This window comes from Vidua chalybeata, chromosome 3 (genome assembly GCF_026979565.1).
Source record: "Vidua chalybeata isolate OUT-0048 chromosome 3, bVidCha1 merged haplotype, whole genome shotgun sequence".
In the NCBI taxonomy this organism is placed as follows: domain Eukaryota; kingdom Metazoa; phylum Chordata; class Aves; order Passeriformes; family Viduidae; genus Vidua; species Vidua chalybeata.
The window spans coordinates 39,716,534-39,728,656 of NC_071532.1; the positions used below are offsets into that span (position 1 = coordinate 39,716,534).

The following is a 12,123-nucleotide window of genomic DNA, read 5'->3' on the forward strand; positions in this document are numbered from 1 at the left end:
ATACCCAAAGTCATACAAATAATGTCATGGACTGCCTGTGCTGCTCTCTGAGATGGGCTCTGGGAGTGGGTCAGTCATATTCTGCCACGAGGAGGGCAGATGTTTAGAAACACTTAAGACTGCTGCAACTGGAATGTTTCCATTGTGTATCTTGATGAATCCAATATTCATTTATTTTTATGGGTAGTTATCCTCTTAGAAACTTATATGTCTTTTGTAGAAATACAGTCTATAATCCTGTCTGCTTTCAATGAAATGTCTTGTGTTTCCTTGTACTCAGGGGACTGTTCTTGAAGGCAACTTTGTCATGAGCTCTCTGCAATTGAGGTGTGGGATGGGTTGTTGGGTTTGTTTTTGTTTTTGGTGGGTTTTGTTGCTGGGTTTCTTTGGTTGTTTGGGTTTTTTTGTGTGTGATAGCTAAATGGATTTTAACCTGTTAGAACTGTTTCTGTTGCAAGATCAATGATTTCTCTTTTTAATTCAAACTATATTTGTTCTTTCTTTTTTTAGTAGAAATGAGCAAATGTTAACACTCCAAATTGTTTTGAACCAATAATGCCCTCATATCTTTAGAAGGGAGGGTGTGAAAAATAAATTTGAGCTTTAGGAATGAAAAAAGGAAGCTGCAGCTGGTGAGTGTATGTAATGATGAAACTGCAAGTGGAGCAAATATTTCATTTTAACAAGAAAGAAAAAACTGGAGAAAATGAGCAACAATTTGAGTTAAACATCCCTGAAACAGAGAGTCTATAGTTAACTTCTATCCCTCTGATTTTGAGGATTCCCGCAACTTCTATTTCTATTTGTAAACTGACATAATCTTAGTTGAGTTTTTCCTTTTTTATCTCTCTCTCCCCTGTGCCCAGGAACAAAAAGTTAATTCTATGTGTCTGGTTTTAGTTCCAGTTAGAAGCAAGGCAAGGCGAAGAGAAAGTTGTCAGTAATAGCTGATGTAAGTGTGGTCTAAGGCTGTGTTTATAGGCTTGTTATACTAATAAATTCCCATCTAGAAAATAATTACATACTGTCTTTTATGAAGAAAATTCTTCCACAAGGGGGAAGTATTTACTGATGGTTTTAGCCATTTGTCACAGCTGAGGTTTTAGACCAGAGGCAAAAGATATGGATTGTTTCACTCTAGGAGCTGCTTCTGCTTGATCTGTGAGATTTGCTACTGGCATCATAGAGAGCCTGAGGTAATCGTCATTATTACAGAAAACAAGAACAATATAAGAAACAATGATATCAAGTGGGGAAAAATGAAAGGCACGGCTCATGTCTTCCTCTTCCCTTATGCAAGGCAATGGCATGTGATAACTGTCGGAGTTTTTTAAGGGTTTTCAAGTTAAAAGGTTTTCTTGGAGTGAATGAAAATTTATCTCCGTTTAGGTTCTACACACCTAGGGTGAAGACAAGTGAGTAGAATAGAATTCAAGAGGAGGAAATAAGAAATTTAAAATTAGGTATATTAGTACATTGGGCAAACAAAGCCTCAGTTATTGATTTGTTGTCTATTAGCAGAACATTGTGCAGGCCTCATCACACTTAATCTGTTTTACAGGAATTAGACCATATCCTTGGAATACAGAAGTAGACCAACTGCCAAGATTATCAGTATATTCTTGAAAATGCCTTCAGCAGAAATATGTACTTCTCTACAGAGTTGTTTTCTCTTAATCAAATAGTAGCTAGTCAGATGGTGAAAACTTATTAATTTCATGCTATAATCCAAGATATATTTTATTAAACTGTTTTAAGAAACAGTGGATTAATGTGTGATTGTTTCTTGTAACTTTCTTTGCAGCGTTTTCCTTGGAGGGGTCTGGAATAAGTTTTGCTGATTTGTTCAGACTCATTGCTTTCTACTGTATTAGCAGGTAAGATGGTGCTATGTTCCAAGTCACATCTGCTAGACTGTCTCAAGAAAATGAGTTTTGAGGAGTTGGTTCAGCATGCTGTTTATGTTGCCAATCTGTGAATATTCCTGGATAGCCTTAGAAGGTAATGGTAGAAATCAGAGATGAGTCTTGGAAGCAAGTGTCTCTGTCTTACTTCATACTGATTATTGGGAGGCTGATGTGATTTTACCCACCCAGCTGTGAGGTGGTGCCAAGCTGAACTTTATTTTAGCTGTTACCTTGTGATGCTTTCTTAAGTGCTCTGTAGCTCATTTAAAAACAATCATAGACTAGCTTGCAAAGTCCATTTCTTGGAATTGCTGGTGAGAAAAAATTTTGGAGCATGATGGAAAAATGTCAGATATGTAGAATATGACAACTGGGAGATGTCAGTTTAAATGGTGAACAACAAAAACGGCCTTGTCAGCTTTGCAGTTTATGGTTGCCAAACTTGTTTTCCAGGTAGTATGCAGAAAAAAAGTAGCTGGTGTTTTTATCCTTTATTTTCAATTTGACTTCAGTTTACTGGTGAAAATTTCCAGACTGTTGCTTGAGCCTTGTATGTACACACAGACATACAAACTGCCCAGGTGCACATTTTCTGAAGGAAGCAGGGACAGGCATCTGTGATAGTCTCAGTCCTTTTACTGCTTCAAGGCTGCCAATTCATGCTGACCATGTGATGATTTCTGGTGTGGGATGCTCTTGGGCTGCTGTGCTTGCTGGTTTTGTTTGTGGCAGAGAAGCATCTTAGACCCCTTTGCTACAGCCTCTGTTTACATGCATGTAATAAAAGCAGCATTGATATCACATGGGTAATTGGTCAAAACTCAGAAGAAAAATGAGCTGAAAATGCATTTAAATGTAGTTTAATGAGGAGATATTCCTTATCTTGTCACCCTTTCAGTCCTGCCCACTTGCCAGGCTCTGGTAAATTCTCTCTAAGTACCTACAGGATCATTCACCAAACAGAGATTTCTTGCATTAATCTATCCATTTTCTTTCACTGAAGGTTCAGTATTGCTTTGTATAGACCAAAGGAGGCAGATAGGTAGCTATTGTGAAAAAGAGACAGTACCATTTGGTACATCACAGGAAATCCAGGAGGATTTTCAAAAACCAGAGGGAATTTCTTGCAGGAGGTACCCAAGCAGTTTTTATGAGGATTTACCTATTTTTGAATTGCAACCATGGTGGTGATCTGGACTCTGGATTTTCTGTGGTACCATGTAAAGTGCCTTTCAAATGCTTTTTAGCTAGTGTATCAGTCTTGTGCATATGCTTGGCTTGAATGTGAGTGGAATTCTGATATCCTGTTTTTTCAAGAAGCTAACATACAACATAGAGAATATTTATGTGATAAAGACCCACTATCTGTCTGTGCTATAGCAGATGGTTGGCTTGTTCACAACCTTAAAACCAAAATTCATACTGACACCAGTTGTGTAGGATTCTCATTTAGTCTTAATTCTATGGATACTTCTACTACAGATGTTGCTGTTTGGCAACATTTAATTAGAATAAAATTCTTATTCTGAAAACTGGAATAACAGTCAACAGTGTATTCAGAAAATAAGAGGCTTTTTTGAAATGTTAAGAGCAGGTAAAAAGTTTGCATCTCACTGATCTGCTTGTAGAAGACCAGGTGCAAAAGCTTCTGTTGGAAAGGTAGAAAATACTGAATGGGTCTGTGGAAATGATCCTGGGGAAAGTCTCGGGCACTTGACTGTCATTGGCCCTTCACACCATTCTGCAATGTAAAGGAGCCCTGGGGTTGGTCATGTAATGTTTAACTGTGCTGTGTGTTTAAGGATCTTGCTACCGGACACAGTTCAAGAAAATCAGAAATCAGAAATCAGGCACTGCCAATGTTTAAAAAAAAAAAAAGCTTTTCAAACTATGGATGTTGCTTAAAAACCATAATGGTTTTTCTCTTTGGAAACAGGGATGTCCTTCCATTCACACTGAAGTTGCCTCATGCAATTGCTGCAGCAAAGACAGAAGCTGAACTTGAAGAGGTTGCTCAGCTTGGACTGAGTAAGTACTTCTCTACAAAGATGTCTTTCCCTGTAGCACACCTGTAACACTGAAGAAATAGACTGTATCAATAAATAGTTCATATTGGTTAGTGATGATACAAATTTTGTTTAGAAAAGCAGTTTCTCTTATTTGGGAAGGCCAGACCTTCTTCTGGCCAAGGAGTGGTGCTCTTCCTTCCTTCTGTGCCTTCTGTGATATTTTTGTTAGTGTTGTTTCTTTCTTCCTTCTTCTCTTCCCTCTCTGGGCAGCCCTTGTGCAAAGCAAATCTCACAGTCCCCCACAGAGAGGTTGATGTGGCTTCTGCTCCAAGACCTAATGTTGTCTGCATGCTCATACAGCACTGGCTATGTGAGGCTATATAAACCACTGGCTTTATAATTTATTGTGAGGAGAGTGTAGGAACTGAGGTTCCCTGTTAATAACACTTCTGTTTAGATTGACATGGAAACTTAAAATGGTGAATTTTGAGATCAGTGCCTCAACGAAGTGGCATATTTTGAAAATGAGGAGAGTATATATGATGGTGTAGAATGTATCCATGGGCAGGGGTTAGATGCAATTTTTTAAATACCAGAAGACAATGCAAGGATGTCCTTGCATCGCTTGGTTGCTTCAGCCAAACACAGGCTCATTTTAAAGCATACCTTGAGCTCAAGGAGATGGATGCAAAGCCTGGTGGGATTTGAAACTTTGGCACCACCCAGATAAATCATTAAGCAGCTCCGCATTGAGTGAAGGGCTGAGTGGCTTCATTTCCTTCTGCAGGAAGGGAAGGTTGACTGTCAGCAACCTTTGTTGCAGTAGATTTTTGAATAATCTTTAATTTTGAAAAGGATCCTCTCTAAATCAGTTAGCATGACGATCTCTTGAACTGTCTGGTGGGACTTTGCAGTAAAACCATACCCAGAAATGTATTGCAGTGCTTTGCATTTTGGTTTGCTGCAGTAGCAATGCAATTAAAGGGTTTGTTTTAGAGAGGAGAGAAATTACTTCTGCACTGCTTGTCTGCAAGTTTAGGTAATCAGGTGAAACTGTGGGTTATCACGGGAATAGAGGCAAATATGGTACTATTGAGGTCAATGTTTAGATGTGAAAAAGAAAGTAAAAGGTCTTGACTGGGATACAGTGTAATGAAGACAGTCTCCCAGTGACACATGGAAGCCTTAAAGTAACATGAGGTGAGTCTCTCCAGTGGCGACAATAATGGTAATGTTGATCAAGCTCTCCAGGCTAACCACACTTTGTCAGCAGTATCCTGGAGCACTGTGGTCTACTTGCTGCAGAATTAGTCTTGCTCTTGAATAGTCTCTGCATAGTGTGTGTTTTTTCTGTAGCTACTACATTTGAAAGCTGAAGAGGAGACTGATGGATCAGTGTCTGTGTGGTTGCTGTATTTGGGATAAATTACCTGATATACACAGGATCACGGTTTCCATGAACTAAAAGCAGGCAACAAAGTTGAGATTTTGATGGAGTTTTAGGTGTCCATGTGCAGAAAAGCACACCAGAAAGTCAGCCTTTCAATGCTGTGGACTCAAGATCTTGAGGCCTAAAAACTCCCAAGAGCCCTTCCTGTTAAGTGTGAGTTTTCTTTGAGGAACATGTAAGCACAAAACCCCGTGATGTATGAACACAGGGCTGTATCCCCTGACAGAGCTCTCTTGTGTAGTAGGCTGCACAACACAAGTCAATAGCACATAGCCCAGTGTCGTAGGTTGATAAAGAGGTGAGACATGACACCCAGCAAACCACATCAGGAGGAACTTTTGGTAAAGATTTCAAGGCTGTTGCCAACCTGCAAAGTTTCATGTGTTGAACATATGATTGATTCTCTCTCAGTCTCCCTTGTGTTTCACCTGCAGCAGTGCTGATATCATGTGTGTTTGCAGCAGCCACGTGCCAGGCACAGGCACTGAGAGATCTGCAGGCAGGATGTGAAGTCATTAAGCTGGGAACACAAACAACATGGCATAACTATGTAGAGAAACATGCCTATAGACATTCTCTGGCCATGGCCTGTCACCACGGGCTATTTCCTGTCTTCTGCCCTGCAGGCAGGACATGGTTGTTGGGCATGGACCTGTTGTGGATGCTTGGCATTCGTGCTCTTGGGTCCAGGTATCATTGCTCAGTTGCCTCCAGTGAGCCATCTTGACACACTATGGGAAAAAGACTATGTCAAGATTGGCAAATTTCAGCTAAATCTCCCTCCTCTGGTATTCTGCCCTTATTTCAGCGTGATTGCTGCCTTCAAAGGCACATGTGGTTTCAGTCTTCATACCTTCAGGAACTAATGCTCTTTAGCAGTGACCTGATTGCACAAACATGCTGACACTTGTCTGGGATAAGTGCAGAGGCTGCAGCTGCAACTTGCTGGTGTAGCATAGGTTTTCCATGCTGCTGGTGTGGGACTGCACACTAGGTCTTTTTATGTGTCACTGCAGTCTGTATTCTCAGGCAAACTGTCCCCACAGCAAAGGCAGGGCAGTAGGCCAGTACTTCTATTAGACACTTGAATGCTTGGTCTGCCTTGCTAAAGGTGATGTGTGCATCCACCACAGCAAAATGTGAGCTGCCTTTTCATGTATAGTTTCATGTGTTCACTATGAAAAGAAACTGAACCAAGATACTTGTAGAGTTTCCGTAAGCGGCCTTTAGCTGATGTAAATCAGCTTAACTATTGTCTTTAATGAAGTGAGCTTATTAATACCAGCTGAGAATCTTGCTTTATTTCTCCTGAGTGAGATGCTAGTGAGAAGTTTGTGTTCATTTCAGTCTCAAGCCAGTAAAAAGTATTCTGTTACCGTCTCCATTCCTTTCTTTGATTCTCAGTTCAATTTTAAGCTTAGTGGGCTGACTGGAAGCTATGCATTGGTCATGGTATTTATAAATGAGTAAGAGCAGCCCCAGGAATGTAGCATGCAGTTATGTCTGGTGGTACTTTAAAAGGTTCACTTGGATTTTTTTTTCCCCTTTTAATTAATAAAATCTTGCCTGAATCTCTTGATATTTTAAACTGGTGTTGTTGAGTTGAATGTTCTGAAATCCATCTGCATGGTGTTTTGCATTCTTACATTAATGCAATGATGATTTTCAGACTTTTGGAGCTCCCTGGCTAACAGCAAACCCCTGGATCCTTCACCTCCCTGTAGGCCTGTGCCTTTGGACAGTGCTCACAAAGACTCACACCAGCTCTGCCTTATAAATGGAGTGCATTCTATACGAACCAGAACGCCTTCAGAGCTGGAGTGCAGCCAGACCAACGGAGCACTGTGTTTCATTAATCCTCTCTTCTTAAAAGTGCATAGCCAGAATGTCAGTGGAAGTCTGAAAAGGCAGAGCCCGAGAACTCCAGACGTGAATGGCACAGCGAGGCCTCGCTCCCCCCCGCCCCGGCCACCACCTCCTGCTATTAATAGCACCCTCACGAGCCCACAGATTTCCAGGACTATAAAGCAGATGAGCATGCCAGAAACAGTCAGCCATAAGAAGGAGAGGGGCTTGGATTTGCTGCAGAACAAGCCCACCCCGATTCCGCCTCCTCGGCTGAAGAAGCAGCCTCTGTGCTCTGAGGCAGACAGTGCCTCCAGGAGTGCAGCAGCAGTCTGGCCTGACTCTGTGTGTGTACCCGAGGCAGCTGCGGTTCCACATGAAACCCTGCCCGAGCCGGCTCCAGCAGCTCCCAAAAAGACGCCAGCTGTCATCTCTGAGTCACACATCCAGTGGAATAGAGGCCAGCAGAGACTGAGCGACATGAGCATTTCCACCTCCTCATCTGACTCTCTGGACTTCGATCGGAGCATGCCGCTCTTTGGCTATGAGGGGGACACCAACAGCAGCCTGGAGGACTTTGAGGGGGAAAGTGACCAGGAGAGCATGGCACCCTCTTTGAAGCCCAGGAAGAAAAGAAGTAGTTCATTTGTTCTCCCCAAGATTGTGAAATCTCAGCTACGGAAAGTCAGTGGAGTTTTCAGTTCCTTCATGACCCCTGAGAAGAGGTTGATTAAGAAAATTGCAGAGATGTCCCGGGACAAACGCACCTATTTTGGATGCTTAGTACAGGACTATGTCAGCTTTCTCCAAGAAAACAAGGAGTGCCATGTTTCGAGCACTGATATGCTGCAAACAATTCGTCAGTTCATGACCCAGGTCAAAAACTATTTGTCCCAAAGCTCTGAACTTGATCCCCCAATTGAATCACTGATTCCTGAAGACCAAATAGGTAAGAAGTACTGTCCTGTGTTTTGGGGGGAAGGTGAAAATGCGTAATCTGTGTTTATAGTGATAGTCTTCGTCCAGTTCAGAAAGGTGGGGCTAACTTGGCTAGTAGAGTATTTGAGTCTTAAAACAACCTCCCTCTCCATTCTTCACCCCAAATCACACTGTCGGTTTGGAACGATTACTCTACAAAGTTGTTGATAAGAAGTTATCCTTAAAATAGGTGCAATGTAGACTTTTTACCTGTGATCATTACTTTTTTACCTGCTCTACTGTTGACAATAGAGAATCCTTTATTTGCTGGCACACATGTATTTTTCTCTGAATTGGACTGACATAGTTCACAATGTTTGGTCTAAAACTGCCAAATCTAACCATACAGATTGTAGCTGTAGAATTAGAATTTATTCAAAACCAATGACATTTAAGAGCAAGGAGACATTTTATGACAACTTAATTTTGAAATAAATCTGATTCCTCCAGACATTCTTAGTCACTTCTAGCAAAGCTGTACTATCCCTGCATTTAAAACTAAATAAAAAGATATGTAAGAGTTTTAGAAAACAAACGTGCAGGAGAGAGAAGGAGCTGCTGATCTCTAGTTTTCTGTACTTCTCTGTTAGATGTGTTTGTGAGTGGTTATGGATGAGCTATATGTTAGAATATATGTTTTAACTGGAGAGAGAGAGATTTGTGTATCCAAAAAAGTGAAATCATTGTTGCTGCATAAATTTTGCTGCCTCTCTTGCAGAGTCTGAGCAGTATTTGTAAAAGAGCCTGTAAGCCACATTTCAGAGTTAAATTTGCCTCAGGGCAGAATACTTTCCTTGTGAGCTCACTTCAGTCCTAATTTGTTTGTTTTTCTCCATACCCCAGTGTCCCAACAGTTGGCTCAGTGCAAAATTGGCAGATACTTCCTTCCCTGGGACTAGAGGGTAATTTTATATTGACATTCTGTCTGTCCTTGACCAAAACAAAGTATTCTCATGTAACTTCAGCTTCATTTACACAAAGTCAAGGAAAAGTCACAAGGACTGCTAAAGCAAATACAAAAATATGAAAAATGTCCCCAATATTGAGACTCAGAGACATGTCATATTCTCACTATAATAATAAAGACTGTTAGGTGGGTGTTACATGGAAGAAAAAGCACCAAATTAAGCAGAGGATGCAGGCGCATTTTTGCCTGCATTTCTGTAGAGTGCTGGATATTTGACAAAGCAATACAGATCGAGTTTGGTTGTAATTTTGTGAAAGCCTAGTTTGTTATGTACTTTTCATTTCACAAGGGTGTGATTTAGTCAGACTATGGGTCTCCCAAGACTGGAAAAAATGTTGTCTGCTATTAAATGTTTTGGACTTTGGAGTAACATAAGCTATGAAGTATAACAACTAAAACTGCCCTGGTTTTCTTCAGCAACAGAAAGTCTGGTTTTGATCATGTGACTAAACACAATTAATTTATAAAGTGGGCTGGTTTAAACAAAGAAATAACTTGCTTTTGAATCATGTACTGCCTTTGGCTTGAGCCAACAAACAACTGCAGTGGATCAGGAGCATCAGATGTTGCTGATCTAAGTAGATAACTATGTGATGGCAAAATTTAATCATCCCAATGGAGAGCTTTTTATGAAGTAGAGCCCTGCCTGTTGTCCATAGTTTTCCTTGACTATTTCAATATGGAATTGCAGCCCAAATTCTAACTTTATGAGTAGTCGTTTATCCTCTCTCGTCAGTTCGCACTCCCGTGGTGCAGTTTTTCTCTCCAATGTGTCAGCCTGGTGCTGGATGTGTGCTTCTAGCATAATACTCCTTCTTTCTGAGTCATTCAGGATTCACTTTAACCCTCTTTTGTCTCCTCAACTTCAGTAGGTGCTGGAACAGCACCCCCAGGTTTAGTGAAGCCCTCAGTGTTTGGAGCTTCTTTCAACGTCTCCATAATGATCTTTTTGATCATGTAGCTTTTCTTCTAAAACTGCATCATGGATTCTTGCAAGCAAAAGACTTCTGCAGCAGATCTTTTAAGCTTCCCAGATAGGGGTCCCATCAAATTGTTAAGCTTCTGCAAAGTCATTGGGAAAATATCCTTCAGGGTTTCAAGTCCTGACAGATGCCTCCTAACCGTAGCAATGTAGGCTATTAACCCTCCCTGAAGCAATGGGACTTCCCATGTTGGGACAGAATCAATAGAAGGCACATGGCTCTTTTTTGTTTAAGGATGAATATAATTCATTTTTTTTAAAGATATCCGCAGCTCAGTTTTTATCCACAGAATAAAGACTGGTCTGAGGAGACCCTGATAGTCCAGAGCTGCTTGATCAGCAAATGTGGGAGTTTTTGTTTGTCTTTTCATCTTTTCCTGGCTTTCAACAGAACGGAGTCAGGTTGAATGCTGTCACTTTGCCAAGTGGGATCTAACATCTGACATCTAAACAACTTCAGTCTCGGTGCCTGAATCTGGCCCTGAACCAAGAAATTACTGGTTTAAACCACTTGTCAGTAAGGTACTAACTGATCATGTGGGAATGTCCCTAAACAATATCATCTATTACTTGTTTTGATATTTCTAATATGTTAGGGATATTTAAATGCTGAATGTTAAAGAAGCTTGGAGAGAATGTGTTGGTTCCTTACTGGTAGTCCATGCCTTGTTGAAAGGCCTTGGGTCTGTACAGAGGAGTTGCAGGCAGACAGAGCTGGACATACTAATTAACTGAAGCCCAGGACTGACCTCCATGGTACCTCTTCTCCAATGTCTGTCTTGTTTGACTGTCAGCCATGGGTACTTGTCTTCTCAGTGCAGTATTCTGCACATGCTGCTAATGATCATTATGGCAAGACAGTATTTCCCTTATTTGTTTATATAGAAGGTGCACAGAATTAGACCTATGGGTCTTAAAAAGGTTAAGCAGCAGCCCATCCCAGATCCCCTCTTCTTTACTAATCCAGTTATCCTAAAGGAACTAGAATAGTATGTCACTATTTCTGCTTGAAAAACTCATGCCAGCTGTTTTTTTCACTGTGTTACTTTTTAGGAGTTTGTACATTTTTTCTGGTGTCCTGTCCTTCATTGTTGCATCTTTTCATCTTGAGCTTAATCTTACAAACGTGTCCCTCAGTGCACCTCCTTTCACTGCAGGAGTGACAGGACAGGGCATGTAGGAAGCAGTGGTAAAAGTACTGAGCAGAGGCAGGGGACCGGCTTCTTTTTCTGGCCATCTCTTGGATTTCCTTTGTGACTTTTTCCCTGCTTCTTTTATTTCCGGCTTCTTCAAGAGAAGACACGTGCTTACCACACAGCTATAGCATGAGTTTTATGTAACTCACAACTGCTTAAAGCAGAGCACACCTAGCACAGATAGCTGTGTGATTTTTTTGGTGTGCTTTCATGTAGGTCAGATGAGGGGAGGCTTACCTTTCACCCCTAGTTCCTAGGTCTCTGCCACCACTGCCTGTAGATCAACCACCTCAGTCCTACCTCTGTTTTCAGGGTTGTGCTAAAGGAATGTGGGTTGTGTGAGGTCTTACTTTCAATTCTTGGTCCTGTGGAGGAGATTGCCATGTCTGCACCCACCAAGAAATGGAGGCTTGGCCATCACGCTGTGGTATTCCAAAGCAACTTTCTGCTTTCAGCTCCCAGGCAATGTGACCTGTGCAGGACTGTGACTTTTTGTGGTGGTTCTGAGGCTCACTCAGTCTGCTACTGACCTCTGATTTCCCTGGTGAATGATTTGGCCATGGTAAACAGGGCTTGAGTGTAAGTTGAGGGAGTGGAATCTGGTGGTCATGTCTGTGGAGCAACAATAGTTGGTAGGTAACAGGGAAACAGAGAGCCTGGAAAAGGTGAGAGTGTGCCTACAATTTGAGGAAGTGCGGGTTGTAAGGAGGCTGTGTAAGGACAGTGACAATGACTAATATGTTGTCCTGTCTAGATGCAGACTTGTGTGGTTGTCAGCAAAACAAAAAT

General features: G+C 41.4%; 1 protein-coding gene across 6 annotated transcripts in view; it reads left to right on the plus strand.

Annotated features, from left to right (window-relative positions):
• RIN2 (Ras and Rab interactor 2) overlaps positions 1 to 12,123 on the plus strand; it is a 74,642-nt gene that overhangs the window by 49,682 nt on the left and 12,837 nt on the right. For all 6 annotated transcript variants that reach the window (XM_053939616.1, XM_053939615.1, XM_053939621.1 and 3 more), the window contains 3 exons: positions 1,805 to 1,877; positions 3,844 to 3,935; positions 7,036 to 8,160. In XM_053939616.1, the coding sequence (XP_053795591.1) occupies positions 1,805 to 1,877; positions 3,844 to 3,935; positions 7,036 to 8,160 (1,290 nt within the window). The remainder of the gene's footprint in view (positions 1 to 1,804; positions 1,878 to 3,843; positions 3,936 to 7,035; positions 8,161 to 12,123) is intronic.